The 19676-nt window shown below is 41.1% G+C and overlaps 1 protein-coding gene across 1 annotated transcript; it reads left to right on the forward strand.

The window, feature by feature from the left end:
- The first annotated feature begins 15429 nt into the window (after window positions 1-15429).
- USP26 (ubiquitin specific peptidase 26) lies at window positions 15430-18078 on the forward strand. The gene has a single exon (XM_065916864.1). The coding sequence runs from the start codon at window positions 15430-15432 to the stop codon at window positions 18076-18078; it is 2649 nt and encodes an 882-aa protein (XP_065772936.1).
- The last annotated feature ends 1598 nt before the right edge of the window (window positions 18079-19676 follow it).

Raw genomic sequence — 19676 nt, forward strand, 5'->3', positions numbered from 1 at the left:
TAGGCTCTGTGGCATCCAATTGTCTCCACATAGCTCATGTGCGTCACCTGTACCAGTCTTGGCGGACAGGGATCTTGGGTCGCCATGATGGGCAGGCAGTGCTCTGATTTCTGGCTAACAGACAAAATCAGCAGCCGTTCTCTACACTATTCCTAGTCTGCTCAGCGCTCACACACCCTCAGTGAGATGAAATATAATCAAGCTGATGTTTCCAGTGATACCTGTGGAGGGACTTCTCTCTGCAATTGTGAAACTCATTTTGTGAAGTCTTTAACTGGAATAAAAATCAAATTTTACGTTTTTCCACCTTTTTGGTAGTCACAGACATATTCACTCCCTTTTCTATGTTTAAAAGTCAGGTAATTCTTGGGGCTTCCCTGGTGGTCCAGTGGTTAGGAATGCACCTTGCAATGCAAAAGTCAAGTCATTCTGAAGCCTTGTAAATATTCAGACCCACTGTGTTCATTCAGTTGGTCATACATATGGCATCAGGTGCCATTTGCAATCCGAATATTATTTCATTCCCACGCAGGGGTGCTGTCTTAGCTCCTTAAATGGATAACCAATTGTCTACTTCAGTCTCTCTTGAACTCAGACCCCACTGTCATAAATCATTTTTTCATTGTCTATCTCTGGGACCACATCTTGGGTTCACTAAATTCCACATCCTAGTGACTCTTGGCACCATACTCTCCATCCAGAGGAGCTGTTAACTGCTCTCGCTTTTTTTTTTTTTCCCATTGCCTTCTGCTTGGTGATGTGGAGCTCTCATTTCTACAATTTCTTCTCTCTATATTTAACTGCTCCCTTATTGACAGCCAGAATCCCATCTATTTCATACTAGAAGTGAATGTGAATGTGGAATAGAAACTTAGACTATCAGGAAACTGTTCATTTTAAGTAATTCTACTGGCTTACATAAGTAGGAGTTTAATTATTTTCATTATTTTTCACATAAGAGCTTTATCTTGGGTTGTCAAAATTTCTTAAGGCTTTTCAACATGAATATGGAATTAATGATTAAAACTATCATTTAGGAAGTTTTGACTGCATGTAACAAAATGTTCACTGCATGTAATGCCAATTGCAGGGTCACATCACAGAAATTGTGTTGGTTGTAAATTCATTCCTTGTGTAATAGCTCCAGCTCATTAAGGATCAGTGCTCTTACGAGCTTTCATATTACTCTGCCACCCTGAACTTGTAGCACAACTTTTCCTTTCCCAACCGCTGGACTTAACCCTCATGGTATTCCATGTCCAGTGGTCCTGAGCTTTTAACGGCAAGGAACAAAACAGAACTTCAGTAGCATAAATAAATATGATGGTTATTGCAGTGGCTCAGTGGCATCTCCAAGGAACCATGTTTTTAAGAAATATTTTCAATTTTCAATTCTGGTTGTATTTTATCTTCTGGTGGTTGTCTCTTGGAATTAATAAGGCTTCTTTATTGCAGCATTCATCTTCATCTTGTTGTTTCATGAGATAAGAAGGCTTCCTTATTCTATTTATGTTCAGTTGGTAAAAAGGGAAAGTGTGAATGTTAAATGGCAAAATGGGTCTTTGCAGGTATCCTTTTTTTATCAGCTACACAAACTCAGTAGACTCCTGCTTTGTTGTTCAGTCGCTTGGTCATGTCTGACTCTTTGCGACCCCATGGATTGCAGCACACCAGGCCTCCCTGTCCATCACCAACTCCTGGAGTCCACCCAAACCCAGGCCCATTGAGTCAGTGATTCAATCCAACCATCTCATCCTCTGCCATCTCCTTCTCCTGCCTTCAATCTTTCCCAGCATCAGGGTCTTTTCTAATGAGTCAGCTCTTTGCATCAGGTGACCCAAAGTATCAGAGTTTCAGCTTCAGCATCAGTCCTTCCAATGAATATTCAGGACTGATCTCCTTTAGGATGGACTGGTTGGATCTCCTTGCAGTCCAAGGGACTCTCAAGAGTCTTCTCCAACACCACAGTTCAAAAGCAACAATTCTTCAGCTTTCAGCTTTCTTTATGGTCCAACTCTATGGAAAAACCATAGCTTGACTAAACGGAACTTTGTCAGCAAAGTAATGTCTCTGCTTTTTAATACGTTGTCTAGGTTTGTGTCTCAGTGGGTAAAGAATCTACCTGCGATGCAGGACACCCCCGTTTGATTTCTGGGTCAGAAAGATGCCCTGGAGGGAGGGTATGGCAACCCACTCCAGTATTCTTGCCTGGAGAATCCCCATGGATAGCAGAGCCTGGCAGGCTACAGTCCATGGTATCACAAAGAGTCAGACACGACTGAGTAATTAAGCACAACAGCAGGTTTGTCATAGCTTTTCTTCCAAGGACCAAGTGTCTTTAATTTCATGGCTGCAATCACCATCTGCAGTGATTCTGGAGCCCAAGAAAATAAAGTCTGTCACTGTTTCCATTGTTTCCCCATCTATTTGGCATGAAGTGATGGGAATGGATGCCATGATTTTCGGTTTTTGAATGTTGAGTTTTAAGCCAGCTTTTTCACTCTCCTCTTTTACCTTCATCAAGAGGCTCTTTAGTTCCTCTTCACTTTCAGCTGTAAGGGTGATGTTATCTGCATATCTGAGGTTATTGATATTTCTCCCGGCAATTTTGATTCCAGCTTATGCTTCATCCAGCCCGGCATTTCGCATGATGTACTCTGCATATAAGTTAAATGAGCAGGGTGACAATATACAGCCTTGACATACTCTTTTCCCAATTTTGAACCAGTCTGTTGTTCCATGTCCAGTTCTAACTGTGCTTCTTGACCTGCATACAGATTTCTCAGGAGGCAGGTCAGGTGGTCTGGTATTCCCATCTCTTTAAACATTTTCCACAGTTTGTTGTGACCCACAAAATCAAAGGTTTTAGCATAGTCAGTGAAGCAGAAGTAGGTGTTTTGCTGGAACTTTCTTGTTTTTTCTGTGATCGAACGGATGTTGGCAATTTGATCTCTGGTTCTTTTTCCTTTTCTAAATCCACCTTGAACATCTGGAAGTTCTCGGTTCATGTACTGTTGAAGCCTGGCTTGGAGAATTTTGAGCATTACTTTGCTAGCATGTGAAATGAGTGCCATTGTGCAGTAGTTTGAACATTCTTTGACATTGTCCTTCTTTGGGATCGGGCTTCCCTTGTGTCTCAGCTGGCAAAGAATCCCCCAGCAATGCAGGAGACCTGGGTTTGAAATCTGGGTTGGGAAGATCCGCTGGAGAAGGGAAGGGAAAGGCTACCCACTCCAGTATTCTGGCCTGGAGAATTCATTCCATGGACATAGTCCATGGAGTCGCAGAGTCAGACATGACTGAGCAACTTTGATTTCTTTGGGACTGGAATGAAAACTGACCTTTTCCAGTTCTGTGGCCGCTGCTGAGTTTTCCAAATTTGCTGGCATGTTGAATGCAGCACTTTAACAGCATCATCTTTTAGTGTGTGAAATAATTCAGCTGTAGTTCCATCACTTTCACTAGCTTTGTTCGTAGTGATGCTTCCTAAGGCCCACTTGACTTCACACTCCAAGATGTCTGGGCTCTAGTGTCTGTTGATAATTGTGTCAGATGTCCTCAACAGTCTGGAAGGGGGATTGGAAAGCCATATGGAAGTAAATATAATGGTAGAATTTCCAGAACTGGCAAGGAATTAAGCTATGCTTGCAGTCACCTTATCTGTGCTGTCCCATATAGTAGCTATTTCAAATTATGTACGATGAAATTTCTAGACTTCAGTCTCATTAGCCACGTGCAAATGTTCAATAGCCAATGTGGCTGGTGGCTGCCATATTAGACAGCATAGATAAACTACATCTCTACCTCTGCCGAGAGTTCTGTTGGCCAGAGCTCTACTAGGTGAAGTAGGTCAGTGAAGGGATTGGTTGGTGCCCAGTCTTCACAGTTGGCTAGTAGCAAAGCAAAATCCAGACATCTGGTCTCTTAATGTTCTGATCGGTATTCTTTTAAGTAGACAGCATGGCTTCCATACATTTCTGTCATTCTGCTTAATATTGCTTCTTATTTTCAAGAAATTATACCTATAGCGTGTTGTTCTTCTGTGCTTTAGTGTCTGTGAGTGGTTGAAAATGCTGACATGGGTACTCTGGTGTGTTCACTCATTAGGCATGGAGCCACCTAAGATTCCAGTATAGCAAAGACCTAAATGACAGTAAAGAAGTTGCTGAGAGTAGTTGAGAATTGCAGTGACAAAGAAATTTGTTTTAGCTTTAATTCTGTTTTACTTTCTGTGATGGCTGAAAGGCATTGCCCCTTTAAGAAGCCAGATGATAAAATCACGTGTTTCTGAGCCTTGACTAAATGATGAGGACTAGCTAGAAGCATACCCTTTGAAAAGCTTTTTAGATCCTCAGCCTAGAGAAGGACTGGAATGGAAGAGAAATGTACAGAAGCTAAGATGTTGTAAGAGTAATAAAGAGAAAGTAGACTGTTATCACCTAGATTCTTTGTAATAGCCAGATGTAAATGGAAACCTGATTTAAAGCATGGGTAAATAGCTTTGGGCAATACAGGGGAACAAAAGAAAAGGCATTAGAAAAATAGGGAATATTAGAAGTAATTAAGAAATAAGAGTGACCATGTATTTGAATTTTCTCTTGGTCATCATTTATTTAACTGGGTCATTCCAAGAATAGTAAATGAAAAATATTAAACTGAGTGTCTTATTATTTAACTAAAAGTACATGAGAACATAATCTGGTTTATTGCTGTCATTCTTGATTTCTTAATGTAAATTAAATTGGTTTGTCCGTGTTGCCTCAATTAGCCATCATTTAATTACCTTGAGGCTATAACCAGAGGTGAAAGTTAACATCTCAGAAGAGTAAACATCCCCTGCCAGTAGCAGGCCTTCATTTCTAACCCCTTTTTATAGTGAAAAAGCCATAACACTGAAATCAAATGCTTGGCAGCAGCCCACTCTATCACATTAGTTAGGACATGTCCAGTATTCTAGAGCATGAGCCTCAGTTTTTTCATACCAAAGAAATCCAACTTTTCACATAACTCATTCCCCTAGTTCATTCAGCTTCTGTGCATGTTTTTCAAGCCCTCAGTAGGAAAGTAAGTAGCCAGCATAAGTACCTAGAGATTGGAAAGATGGTGATTACTTCTAGATACGTGCTTTCTTTCTTTTCACTTTCCCAGTTCAGTACATACAGTTCAGTCACTCAGTTGTGTCCAACTCTCTGCGACCCCATGGACTGCAGCACACCAGGTCTCCCTGTCCATCACCAACACCCGGAGCTTGCTCAAACTCATGTCCATCGAGTCAGCGACACAATCCAACCAGCTCATCCTCTGTCATCCCCTTCTCCTCCTGCCTTCAATCTTTCCCAGCCTCAGGGTCTTTTCCAGTGAGTCAGTTCTTCGCATCAGGTAGTCAAAGTATTGGAGCTTCAGCTTCAGCATCAGTCCCTCCAATGAATATTTAGGACTGATTTCCTTTAGGATTGGAGAAGGAAATGGCAACCTGCTCCAGTACTCTTGCCTGGAAAATCCCACGGACAGAGGAGCCTTGTAGGCTGCAGTCCATGGGGTCGCAAAGAGTCAGACATGACTGAGCGACTGCACTTCACTCACTTCCTTTAGGATTGACTGGTTTAATCTCCTTGCAGTCCAAGGGACTCTCAGGTTTTCTCCAACACCACAGTTCAAAAGCATCAGTTCTTTGGTGCTCAGTTTTCTTTATGGAAAAAGAGAAAGCTTTCTTCATATATTAAAAAAAATAAGGTTTCACTTATCCAAAAGACGTAAATGGAAATCCTTACTGTGTCTTGGAAAAATGACACACAGGTAATAATCCATGGAGAATCTGACTTGGGTAAAGATTGATGCTTGATTCTGATTGGGTAAAGATCATGATAAAATAGTTTAGAATGGTGGGCATGGCACAACAGGGATTTGGAGGCAAGAGGTTCAAAAAGTCGTGGGATATAAACTGTTAGTTGAGGCTTTGTTTTGAAGAGTTGCTGGAATGAACTGAAAAGCTGTTCGCAGCTTGTAACTTTCTGGGCCAAGTCATTTTGGGTAGGAAGGTCATATTGATGAAAATAGTGGAATAAAAGACTCACGCGAATATAGACAGGAAGCTGTATAGGGTATATGACTTTGGTTCTCAGCACTTATCTACTGGGGGAATATATGTGTCCTGCCTCCCATCAGATGTTTATGTTTTTTAAAGTTAGCAGAGATAAGAAGCAAGAATTGAGGAAAGAGGGATAGCACTGAGTTGGGAGACTGGTGGACAGATTCATGAGAGAGGTAACATTTGAGCTATGTATGCCTTGATCGTTGGTTATAAGTTTAGAACATTTGAGTGGCAACCTAGTGTTTCTACAGGCTAAAGGCTACTACTACTTTGGAGAAGGGAACGGCAACCCATTCCAGTATTCTTGCCTGCAAAATTCCATGGACAGAAGAGCCTAGCAGGCTACAATCCCTGGGATCGCAAAGAGTTGGACATGACTGAGAGACTTGAAAGGGGCTTCCCTGATAGCTCAGTTAGTAAAGAATTCTCCTGCAATGCAGGAGACCCCGGCTCAACTCCTGGGTCAGGAAGATAAGCTGAAGAAGAGATAGGCTACCCATTCCAGTATTGTTGGGCTTCCCTTGTGGCTCAGCTGGTAAAGAATTCGCCTGCAATACTCGAGATCTGGGTTCGATCCCTTGGTTGGGAAGATCCCCTGGAGAAGGGAAAGGTTACCCATTCCAGTATTCTGACCTGGAGAATTCCATGAACTGTATAGTCCGTGGGGTCGCAAAGAGTCAGAAGACTGGTGGACAAATTCATGAGAGAGGTAACATTTGAGCTGTCTGCCTTGATCATTGGTTATGTTTAAAACATTTGAGTGGTAACCTAGTGTTTCATGCTAAAGGCTACTACTGCTTGGTTAGTCATGTCTTCCTTTCTTCTTTAAGAGTTCATTCAGGGCTAGTAAAGTCATAGTCCTATGGGTGGAAAATGAAAGCAAGTTCAGCACCCACCTCCTTTTTAAATTGGAGTACAGTTGACTTATAATATGTTAATTTCATGTGTATAGCACACTGATTCAGTATTACATTTTGAAGGATTGTAGGCCCTCTGAGGCAAGGTGGTATGTTTTCTTGACTGTGCTTTTTTAGAAATGAACTCATCATTTGGAGCAGAGCTTCTTAACTCTGCCTTTTTCACTTGAGGAGTGCTTCCATTAGCACCACATAAACATCACTAAAATATCAGCAGAGAAAGAAGGAATGAGGTGCTTTGTTGGACTCTAGGGATGCTGTGCAAGGATGCAAGTCCAGAGCAGCTGCTCATTTTCTCATTTCAGCTTTGTGAGTTCCTTTTTGTTCCAAGATGAGTAAGCTGAGAGAGGAGGTTTGCTTTTTCAAACAATGAGTTAGAGTCACTGGAAGCAGGAGCACTTTGATTTTTTGAAGTGTTCTCTCTCTCATACATAGGCACATGCAGGCATTTTTGTTAATGGCAGCAAAGAGGGAAGAAACTGGTATGCAGAATGAGGGACTGCTTTAAGTAGGGAGATGAATGAGAATTGCTGTTTTAGAAGGATTGGAGGTATGACTTAGGTTTTGGGAATCCATTCCTAAGACTATTTACAGACAAGTTAAAATAAAGCAATGAACAAGTTAAGGCAACTTTGCATTTCTCCTGTTCAGGTGAACTAACTTTAGTTCAGGTAGTTCAGGTGAACTAACTTTTAGTTCAGGTGAACTAAAAGACAGATGGTTAATCCTTGTGAGAAGGATGATTTTTAAAGGTATGAGAAGAGATTTTAATTCCAGCACTTGCGGCATCTAATATATTTTTGAGTTTGTTTTCCCCAAGAGTGGCTCTGTAAAGTTCCCTCATAGCTCTTCCTAGGCCTGACAGTGTCACATTTATCCATAACCAAGCTGAAGATGTGTTGAAATTGCTGCCCTCCTTCTCCTTACTTTAGAAAAGGGTCTTCCCTAGTGACTCAGGCGGTAAGGAGTCTGCCCGCAATGTGGGAGACCCAGGTTCAGTCCCTGGGTCAGGAAAACCCCTGGAGAAGGAAATGGCAACCCACTCCAGTTTTCTTGCCTGGAGAATTCCACGGACAGAGGAGCCTGGCGGGCTACAGTCCATGGGGGTAACAGAGTCAGACATGACTGAGTGTCTAACACTTGGACTTTCTTACCTTGGAAAGGAAAATGCTGTAGCTCCCCCTTGTGTTGTGTGAGACCAAAAACACCCTGCTTGATCCACCTCAGCAGAATCCACTCCACTAATTATCCTAAAAGTATCTCCTCAAAGCTTTTTGGGGATGGGACTTTGCTATTTGTTGTACACAGGAAAGAACCAGGGTACCCAGCTAATCTGTGGTTTCTCTCCTCACTCCCTACTTTCTGCAGTGTTCCCAAGGGCCTCTTCCATGGAGGGTCACCTTTTTCTGGCAAACAGTTTGGGATGATTTTCCTCATGAGGTTGTAGTCCACTTATCTGCACTTAGTCCATCAAATCGTGTACAGTTTCATGTCCAAATAGAGCAAGTGGAACTTGCTTTCACTGTGGCCTCCTCTTGCCCTGTGATTGGGGTCACTTCATTCTGTATCCTGACTTTTCAGCTTGAGCAGGCATTGGTTTCTTTGCCCTTCCACCTCCAGAGGAAACATGTCAAGTATTCCCAAGTCTCTCACATTCTAGCACATGAGTTTGGAATTAAACATTTAAGCTGCTTAATAAGTGTGCAAGCAGTGTGAGATGCAGCCACACATCTCTTTGGGAAGTGATTCCCCAATCTTAGTTCCTATCCCACACTTGACTTCCATGTGGGAGTAGGGGGAATGCCACAGTGCTCCTTATTAATGACTTTCCTTACTTCAAGTTATATTTGATAACTAATTGATATTCTACATAGGTATAGCAATTCTTATATCATGGTTTTTTTTTTATTTACTGATTTTGCATCTTTGGCAATATTGCAAGAAAAGAGGACAGCTCTCATTTTATAGGTCATTTAAAAGTTATTTAAGTTAAATATACTGATTATTTCAAAGATTAACAGTTTTGCAATTATATCTTGAGGACAAAACCGTAATAGAATTGCTTCATTTAAGTGTGTGTGCCTTTGAAATTCTATAGAAGGTAGTTTTCACCTGTTCAGTCTCCCATCTCATTTAACCTGGTCTCTTCATGTGATAGCTTGATGTTCCAGTAACAGTTCCAGCCCATTTAATTTTACCCCTTTCCTGTCCTGCCGGCCCTCATCTTAAAACTCTGGGCACTGTTTTCTTAAGGAAAGTTCTTTGATCGCAACCCTTGAAGGACTCCTACTTGTCCAGCTTTATGATTTCCCTTGGGAAAGACAGTTTCACACCACACTGACTGGAAAGAAATTGGAGTACAGTTGATGAGTACAGAATGATGAGTATGCCCACTCGTCATTCTCTGGCACCTGTTAACTTGTGGTCAGTTCATGTGAAGCAGCCATGCAAGGTAGCATAGGCTAAGTGACAGTCTTAAAAAAGTGAATACTCTGAGTTTCTGAGGCATGAAAACTCAGCCCTAGCACTCATCCTGAATGAACTGAGACTTGGACTCGATCTTAAAAGGAAGAGTAGAACTAAGACAAAAATAGGGAGATTATGTGTGAACTTCAGGCAGAGAAGAAATGCCATAAGAAGCTGAGATGGCAGAAAACCCATGAACTCTTACATAACAGTAACTGAAAGTGTGTGTGTGTTAGTCACTTCAGTCATGTCCGACTCTTTGCGACCCCGTGGACTGTAGCCCACCAGGCTTCTCTGCCCATGAGGATTCTCCAGGCAAGAATACTGAAGTGGGGTGCCATGCCCTCCTCCAGGTGATCTTTCTGACCCAGGAGTCGAACCTGTCTCCCACGTTCCAGGCAGATTCTTTTCCGTGTGAGCCACCAAGGAAGCCCAACACTAACTTTTTCCTTGAACTGCCATTTTTCAGTATATTTGTCTTACAACCTGTCTGAGGTCAGGAGTGCCTTATTGCTTCATCTTCACGTTTTGTCCATAGCTGATGTCCATATTCGACTAGGTACCAACAAATATTCTGGTATCAATGTAACAAGTGCACTTTGTCATGAAAGAGCACTTTCTTAATGAAATCATATTTAATTTATGGAAAAGAATCTGCATTCTGTTTTCCTAATCAACTATGTCTTATTAATAGCACTAACATAACCATTTTAAAAGAATGAAAAACAACAACAAAAAGCTCTGCTAAACCTGTCTCTGAGAAAAGGTTCAAAGCTTGAGTAGTTCATGGGAACAATTTGCTAGTGGAGCTTTCTTCCCATTTTAGTCCCGGCCTCCTATGGGGAGATTTATGTGCAGTGTATGTCAAGAGGCAAAATAATGGCATTTCTTTGCTATACAATGACTCGGACATTTGCTGAGTGCAGAAATGCACCTTTAAACCAGAGAAAGAAGCAGTCTGCCCTGATCCAATCATTTTGAAAAGCTCTGTGCACTGAAGCTGGGGCCAAACATAATGACAGGATTTAATTGCTAATGCCCTAGAGGCAGTGTGCCTCTTGATGTGTTGACCTTTAACCCAGACTTGGGAAGTTGAAAAAAGAGAGGGGATGGTTTTCCCTTCCCCCTCCCCCATCTGATCCTGCCTGCCTCTAACCCTGTCCAGAGACTCGTGTAACTTTCATCTCTCCACCCCCATTCCCATTAGTTACTTCCAGCTTTGGGGCCAAGGGAGAAAGAATGGAAGAACGGAAAGGAAGAAGGCAGTAGAATTTGAGAAGGAAGTCTACAGGCAGTTGACAGCTGCTCAGAAGCCCGGGGCAGAAGTACAGCTACAGAAGTAGGGGCTGAACTCCTGGTCCCCTGATGCTTCCACCCCACACCCAGCCCCACCCCCACTATCTCCTGAGATTTAGGCTATGTCTCCATGTTTCTGTTCTCCACTCCCATTTCACCCTTTCTAGCCCATATTTATAATCACTTCCTTCTGACACCTGACTTTTCCTTCTTCAGTTCAGTTCAGTCACTCAGTTGTGTCCGACTCTTTGCGACCCCATGGACTGCAACACGCCAGGCCTCCCTGTCCATCACTATCTCCCGGAGTTTACTCAAACTCATGTCCATTGAGTTGGTGATGCCATCCAACCATCTCATCCTCTGTCGTCCCCTTCTCCTCCCGCCTTCAGTGTTTCCCAGCATCAGGGTCTTTTCAAATGAGTCAGTTCTTCGCATTAGGTGGCCAAAGTATTGGAGTTTCAGCTTCAACATCAGTCCTTCTGATGAATATTCGGGACTGATCTCCTTTAGGATGGACTGCTTGGATCTCCTTGCAGTTCAAGGGACTCTCAAGAGTCTTCTCCAACACCACAGTTCAAAAGCATCAATTCTTCGGCGCTCAGCTTTCTTTATGGTCCCACTCTCACATCCATACATGACTACTGGAAAAATCATAGCTTTGACTAGATGGAACTTTGTTGGCAAAGTAATGTCTCTGCTTTTTAATATGCTGTCTAGGTTAGTTCTTTCCTTCTTACTTGGTTATTAATGGCAAAATCTTGAGCCAAGCTAAATTCATAACTCTGTCTATTACACATCTGCATCATGGCAGCCGGACAGCTAGGTATAGCTGCAGAAAAACTCAAAACACACCCATTGGTTTTGCTGTAAATTCACAACCACCAGCCTGAAGGTGGACCCTTTGTGCTGCTCAGCAGGTTTACCAGTCCACTCACTCTCTTGGTTTGCTTGTTTACAAAACGTTTGCACCTTCTTTCTCTTCTATCTTGAAGTTTCTTCACTGATCTCCAGCCATGCTGATCTGCTTTCTGTTTATAACTTATGTTAAGCACACCTGAGGGCCTGGAGCACCCTGCATCTAAGTGTTTGCTTCCTCACTTCCTTCAAGGCCTTGCTATGTGATGTCATCCTTATCAGTCCGGCCTTCTCGGGCCACTCTAGGGAAGGCAGCAAGTACATCCCCATCAAGCCTGGGGCACACCCTGTCCTCTTAACTTTATGTTTTCTTCGACAGTTACCACCATCTGGTATTCTGTGTATTTTATGTTTGTATATTATTATCCCTCTGCTAGAATGAAAGTTTTATGAAATCTTGGGGTTTTTTTTTTCCCATTCTTCTATAGCTAGTGCTTAATCCAGTGCTTGCTAATGTGCCATACAAGTTTGTTTCAGGAATGAATGAATAATGAATGCCTGTTGGGTTTTGAAAATCCCCTCTTCCCATTTCCCAAAAACAACGTATTCATAACCATGTTTTTTTGTATGGTGACCATGGTTGCTAAGCCCAGATTAAAACATGCCATCTAATTGGTGGAGGAAATACCTTTTATTTTGCACTGTCTTGGGAAATTCAATGTGCTTATTAAGTATATTCTACCTAGAATCATAGTCTTATAGCATAGAGTCCTCAAAGGAAAAAGATGATCATTTTTCAGTTATCTTACTGGCCCTGATAGTGTATTTGGCTTATCCTAGGACACTAAGCTATGTTTAGTTTAAAGTAAGTGTGAGTTGAAGTTGTTGGGTGTTTTAAGCCCCTGGATGGGCTTTGTGACCCAGGAGTCACTGGAAACTCCAGTGACCTAGGAGTCACTGGAAACCTCTGGTGGTACCCGGCCCCATCTTCCCTGCTTAGCACATTCAGTGCCTAGCACACCACCTCATGGGTCCTGCATCATTTCTATCCAGTAAGGCTTGCTTGAGTAACTGGGCAGGATTTCTCCCCATATGCCAGGTTTGCCTTTGTTCTCTCCCTTCAAATTCTTGAAATAATGACAGCATGAATGGTGGGAATAAGGGATACAGAGGGTAAATACTCTAAAAGCCTCACAAGTCCTCATTATATTATCTTACTATAGAATGAATAACCTGGGTTTCCAGGTTTTCAAGTTTGCAGGCATTCTCCCCAAGGACCAGTTTCTTATTTGCTCTGCAAAACAGTAGGTTGAGCCTCATCATTTTGCAGAGTTGTGGGTAGGGCTTGAGAAATCTCAGTCCAAGTGATCTTCCCACCTGTGGTATGTGTTAAGCTCAAGAAAATGGCAGTGAAAGGATATTTTCCCAGATTCTCCCACTGGAAGCAAGGCCCCTTTAACTGTGATGTTTACGCAGTGATGTTTGGAATCTAAGATGTTTAGTGACAGTGAGTGCTCACATCCTTTTGTCCCTGAGAACACTGACACAGTACTTGGCATGAAGCAGACACTCAGGAGCTCATAATCAGCATAAGACAGGTGCTTAGCAAATACTCAGTGACCAAGAAGATCAATGTAAAGTGAATTAGTAGAGTAACAACAAAGCAGACATTTCTACCTGGAGTATTTCTACCTTTGAATCAAGTTCTTGACACTGTAGGCCATGTCTCCAAATATGTAGGAATAGTGCAACTTTATGGGTTTCTGGCTATACTTTGAGATCAGCTGCTAGCCCAGTGTGTTGCACTAGTAGATGATTAATCAAACTTAATGTACTGAGTTTGTGGACCAAAATGAGAGAAAAGCACCTTGACTTTAATAACTTTTAAATGTAGTTGTCATCCATATGTTTTGAATTTGGTGAGGGGCTGGCAAAGGAGGAAGAGTATCATACTGCTGAAGTTTACTTTAGGCTGTATAGAATAGTCACAAAGTTCTCTCCAGATGAGTTTTAAAGAATTGATACATTTTAGTGTAAAATCTTCCCCCAAACCTACCAATCAGAGGAAACCCTAAAAGCCTTTGAGTAATGAGGCAGAATCGAGAAAGGAGATTTAAGCTAAAGATGTGCTAGGAAGTGAGCAGTGACCATTAAACTGTATCAGCAACACAGCCCTTAATCTTCATTTCCAGTGCTCGGTGGACTCAAAGAAGTCTCCTTTATTTGGGAATGAAATGGAAGCAAGTTGAACTGGGAAGAACTTAGTATGACAAGTAGAGCCATTGTTTTGGAAACACATCTCTACACTGTGTTTCTGAAAGCAAAGAGTGGAAATGCCATGAGAGTCTAGATCATCTTGGCTATCATTTGAAAGAATGAATAACCATTTTTGATAAATACAGATCAACTGGGATCACAGCATTTTGAAATGCAAACTAGAAGTGGTTCTGGGGTTGTAGTTTCTCTCAAGTGGTTGAAATAGGAGCAATTAAGACTTTTTGTGGAGAGGAATAGTTTAAACTCTTACTTAGCACCAATAGTAGGACAGTGAACTATATTTCAAGCACTTGAATTTGCAGTTGTGCTTCAGAGTTTTTATGGCCCCATTTCCACCATGATAAGCATAATCATTCTCACTTGGATTCATATGCACTTTTTTATATGGATGAGTGCAATCCCTACTTTAGTAAACGTAGGTTGATAGATAAAATACTTGATAAAACAAAAATCTCATTAATGTATGCTTCACCAATTTTGAGTTTTTGATAATTTGGATAGGAATCAAGCAGAAGGTTCGTTTAGTATTATTCATAAAGATAGGGTTTGTTGAGCAAGTTAATAACATAGACAAGATTGAGGAATAATATTTAACTATGTAGGGAGAAAACATAATTTCCAATCAATTCTTGGACATATGCTTTCTGATAAAAAACATTTGTAGTGCTAAGTGCTGAGCTATTCATTAATTCAGATTGGTTCACTACAGAGTTATTCAGAAATTTAAATTTTTGAGTGATTAAGTACATCTAATCCTTCCCGGCTGGTTTTGAGTACAGGGAGCTAGCTAAGGTTATATGGACCCTGTGGCCAGAGCTGGAGTTAGTCAATTCTTTGACACCTGCTTTAAGCAGTGGTAGTTAGGCCCCCACCCTACATGGGGTAGAATGTATGGACTTACTCTGGTGCTACATGTAAGAAAGGAACATAACAGGATTTGGAAGGAAGTAGATTCAACTGTCCATCTGTTATTGGGTTGAGGGCTGCATAGGGCCTCTCACTTTCTTATTCACTTATTGTGGTTGGCCTGTGGGGTCATTCTGTTACAGGGGGATTAGCATATCATATACATACACTTGAGACACTGTTCATTATGCCCTTCAGCTATGTACTGAAAGTCTTCCAAGTGTTTAATGATTTCAGTTGAAGTGTGGAAATTAATCAGGATAGAATCTAGTATTGCAGTGGAAAAGATATTTAGTGTGAGAGTAAGGTTTGAAGTCTATCCAAGCATTTCTCTGATAACTTAAATAATTTTTCTTGATTTATTTTTCCATAGAGGCCTCGCTTTGGGAATCAAGACTCTGCCCTCATGCAACCGTGGATAGCTCTTGAAGCATACTGGTTTTATCACTAGAGAGCTGGATTATCCAGAGCCCAAAGAGAGTCTAGGATAAACACTTGAAACAGGATCAGAACTAAAGAACTATTTCTTTGGTGTTGTCTTCAGAGGCGAACTTGCCAACATATTGGGACGTTAATATTGTCAATAATTCAAGATAGGTGTATTTTATTTGTAGAAAAACCATGGTTCCTGTGGTAGCACATGGTTTTGTCCAAATATGGACCAGGAAGAATGGGATGCTTAAGCCAAAGAAAGCAACTGTTGAAGCAGTGGAAAAAAAGAAGAAAACTAGATTGGTGGTCTATTTCAGTAATGGAGAAAGCACAACTTTTGAACTGAATAATAATATTAAAAGCGTGATCATGAATTCCTATGGACAAAAAGTGAATCACCTGTGTTTAACTTTCCAAGATAATAGCTTCTTGTTTATGGAAAGAGCATCCTCTACAGATGTCAAAAAATTGAAGGCATTCCTGGATAGAGTCCATCAAGATGATCTTCCACCACCCATAAGACCTGATGTGGATAGCAGTGCCTTTGCCAGCACAACAGTACAGAAGACAGTTGACGAGACTTCATTTCAGAAAGTGGGTAAGAAGTCAGGTAGTCAGTCTTTTAAGAAAGAAAAAAAGTGTTCACCTTCATCCACATCAGAATCACCAATATCTACCTATGAACAGTTGTTAGAAGATGGATATGGGAAGAGAATGAAGAAGCCCTCATTGGATTCCCAAAAAGAGAGTAGCTCTGTGAGAAAGAGGAGATCCAAGACACACCCATTAAGATATGTAAGCCCCAGTAAGAAGAAGGAACTGAAGTTAAAAGGGTTAAAACAGGAGAATAAATTAGATTTAGACTTTTTATTTAAGATCAGTCCTTACCTACATGGCACTAATCTTTTCACAAAACTATCTGAGAATATATATTTCACATTTATGTCAGAAGCAAAGTATGATAAGAATGACCTGCTTTTGGACAGACTCAAACTGACTCTTGACTACTACCCAGAGAAACTATGGCAAGGCCTCCCCAATTTGGGAAATACCTGCTACATGAATGCAGTTATACAGTCTTTATTTTTGATTCCATCATTTGCTGATGATTTACTCAGTCGGAGTTTCCCATGGTGTAAAATTCCCCCTGATGCACTTAGCATGAGCTTGGCACAGCTGTTTGTCTTGAGAGATGTTTATAACGTTAATATCAAGAAGAGGTTACTTGAGAATGTTAAAAATACCATTTCAGCAGTTGCAGAGACATTCTCTGGCAACAAGCAGAATGATGCCCATGAGTTTTTAGGTCATTATTTAAATCAGATGAAAGAAAACATGCAAAAATTAAGCACAATTGGGAAGACTGAAGTTAAATCTGAGAAAGAAAATTCACCTCAACCGTTTTTGGTTGGCAGTGCAGCCAAGCAAGCCCTCTTTTGTCCTGTCGTCACTAATTTCGAGTTTGAGTTGCTGTGCTCCATTACTTGTAAAGCCTGTGGGCACGTTGTTCTGAAGACAGAATTGAGCAATTACCTCTCTATCAATCTTCCCCAAGAACGGCAAGCACGTCCCTTTTCTATTCAGTCTAGTTTTGATCTTTTCTTTGGAACAGAAAATCTTGAGTATACATGTGAACAGTGTAAACACAGGAAGTCTTCTAAAGCGTATAAATTCAGTAGACTACCTAGGGTCCTTATTGTTCATCTGAAGCGCTATAACTTTATTGAGTTTCGGTCCTTAAAGAAGGATGACCATGAAGTCATTATTTCCAAAAATTTAAAGATATCTTCCCATTGCAATGAAAATACCAGACCACCATTTCCTTTAAACGAGAAAACACATCTTATGAATCTCAGAGTTTTAAAAATCTTTCGAAACATAAATTCTACGGCTATCAGTAAGTTGAGAGCTTCAGCAAAGATGGCCTTGGAATTCATGCGTTCTTTGCCTTCACACATTGTACTGGACGAAGAGTCCGAACCACAAAAAGATGATGTTCATCATGAAGGTTCAAGAGGAGAAGAGAAACAAAACGACCATGGAAAATACTCTGTACTAAAGATACTAGATTCCGCATGGGCAGACTCAGAAGATGCAATAATCATTGCAAGAGAGCTGTTAGCAATGGCCTTAATTATGAATACGGAAGATGGCTCATTTTCTCTGAGAGATATAACCATCAGCAACCCAGATATATGTCAGAAAGTGCCTGAAAATCCAAAACTACTGGACGAGAGAATCAATACATTTGCAGATTTTCAGGCTGTGGCTGAGACCACCGAAGATAACGATGAAAAAGCCAAAATTTCAGAAGAACTTTCCCCAGTGGCTGAACAGACCCCAGATGAAGAAAGGATGAAAATCTATGAACAAGCCCTTTGGCTGGCACTGCTTCAAAGCTTTCCAAAGCCAAAGATTCGAAAGCAAAAGTGCACAGAGAAACTCAGACCAAAGGAATCAGGCATCCAGGGAACCAAGGCGAATGTCCCAGGTGCGTCGGGTCCCAAAAAAAAGTCTGGAAAAAAGGGCTCTTTGGGTAGAGAAAAGACAGAAACTGCATCCAAGAAATCAAAAGGAGAAGCTGAGATGGAAGATCCTCGGGGCTACCGGCTCATTGGTGTTCTCAGCCATCTTGGGAAGAGCCTAAATTCAGGCCACTATATCTGCGATGCCTTCGACTTTGTTAGGCAGGAGTGGTTCACTTTCAATGATTTGCAGGTGTCAAATATCGAAGAGGCCTCAATGCAAAAAGCTAGACTTTCCTCCGGGTATGTTTTCTTTTACATGCATAATGAAATCTTTGAAGAGCTGTTGGAAAGGCAGAGCTCCCCACCTTAAAGCACAGAGGCAGGGAAGACCTCTCAAGAGTAGGAAGAAAAACAGACTTAAATTGCACAAATCTGCTTGACTGCCTCTCTGGCTATCACTTTTTCCATGGAAGGAAAACTTTCAGCTCTAGCCAAGCACAAAGGAGCAACTAGCATCCAGGACCAAAGTTCAAGCAGAAACACTTACTTGAAAATAAATCTTTGTTCTAACCCTGATAGAGATACCTTAGCCCACAGTTCTGGCTGATAAACATTCATCTCCCCTAGTAGACTAGAACTGTGCTTTCCATATTCTACTAATGCAGTGAATTTTGAGTGTGGTCCTCAAACCAGTACTATAAGGAACATGGAAGGACTTGTGAGAAAGGCGGTTTCTTGATTCCACCATGGACCCACTAATTCCAAAACTGAGGAGAGAGGCGGCAGTTTGATGGCGAGCTTCCAGAAAGTTGGAGAATCACTACCATAGTGTGTAGAGTATCTTGGTGTATTTTCCTGTTGTATATTTGAATTGTTTATATTTTGTAAAGGAGTTTGATCACATTTTTTCTTATATTCATTCATACCTTTCCTTTGTAAGTGTATTAATATTAACATCAAAAGACACAAAATTACTCTTCTGCTGATAAGATTCAGCAGTTTGATGGGAAAAAGCAGTTTCTGAAGTTCTGGCAAAACCAATGAAAAAACTAGTTGCTGAAGTCCTGGCAATACAACAATAGTTGCTAGGGTCCTGGCAATAAATTCTAAATGAAGCCTGTAGTTTATGCATCCTCTTGGGTGTACATAGATGAGATTGAACACCATATCAAGTCTACAGATTGTTTGGTTAACTTTTCCTTAATGCCAAAAGGGCTATATACCATCAAGCTTAAACCCTGAGAATGGAGAAGTTTATTTGCCCGCAAGAAATTCAACACGTTTTCCTGTTTGTCTGCTGGCACAGTGTTCTTGGATATCTCAGACCACCATGCCATTTTCTTCAGAGGGACACTTGCACTGCCTAAAAGGAATACTGGTGACCAGAACTTTACCTGAAATCTTGACCAAGCTTCACTCAACTTTATAAGACTAATTCCAGATTTCTTTTACTTACTTTATAGTATGGTGGCCTTATTCATCAATGAGTAAATCATACATGTTTTATTTTTTTTCATACATGCTTTAAAATGTACTTGTAGGATTTCAAAGTCTTGTTACTGATTTGATACAGTGTCAAAAAACCTGTGCCTGGATATGATCTGCTTCTTGGTAAAAGCCTCATGGATCCTGAGGTGGTCATATTCTGTTGAAGTGCCATGTAATTCAGGGATTTAGTAATTCTGATATTAAGCTTGTGCCATCTCTGTAACTTAGGTTTTTGCCATCTTTGAGGCAGTGAACGTGTAATGCCTTGTACCTTTGCTATTAACAAATGATTTGTACTGAGAGACTTTCTTACATCATATAAAAGGATTGAACTTTCAGTCCCACCTTTTCCAGCATGGGTGAGCCCCCCTTGTGGATGGGATATGGTTCTAGTATGGCTGTATTAATCCAAGAGCATGTTGATGCTGTCCATTCTGGAGGTCCTTAAAAGAGGTGAATGAGAATTCAGTGGTGTGAGAA

The sequence above is a fragment of the Muntiacus reevesi genome, chromosome X (genome assembly GCF_963930625.1).
Source record: "Muntiacus reevesi chromosome X, mMunRee1.1, whole genome shotgun sequence".
NCBI lineage: Eukaryota > Metazoa > Chordata > Mammalia > Artiodactyla > Cervidae > Muntiacus > Muntiacus reevesi.

Bases quoted from the DNA above. Each gene is read 5' to 3' on its own strand.
- USP26 (XM_065916864.1), top strand. From the start codon at position 15,430: ATGGTTCCTGTGGTAGCACATGGTTTTGTCCAAATATGGACCAGGAAG.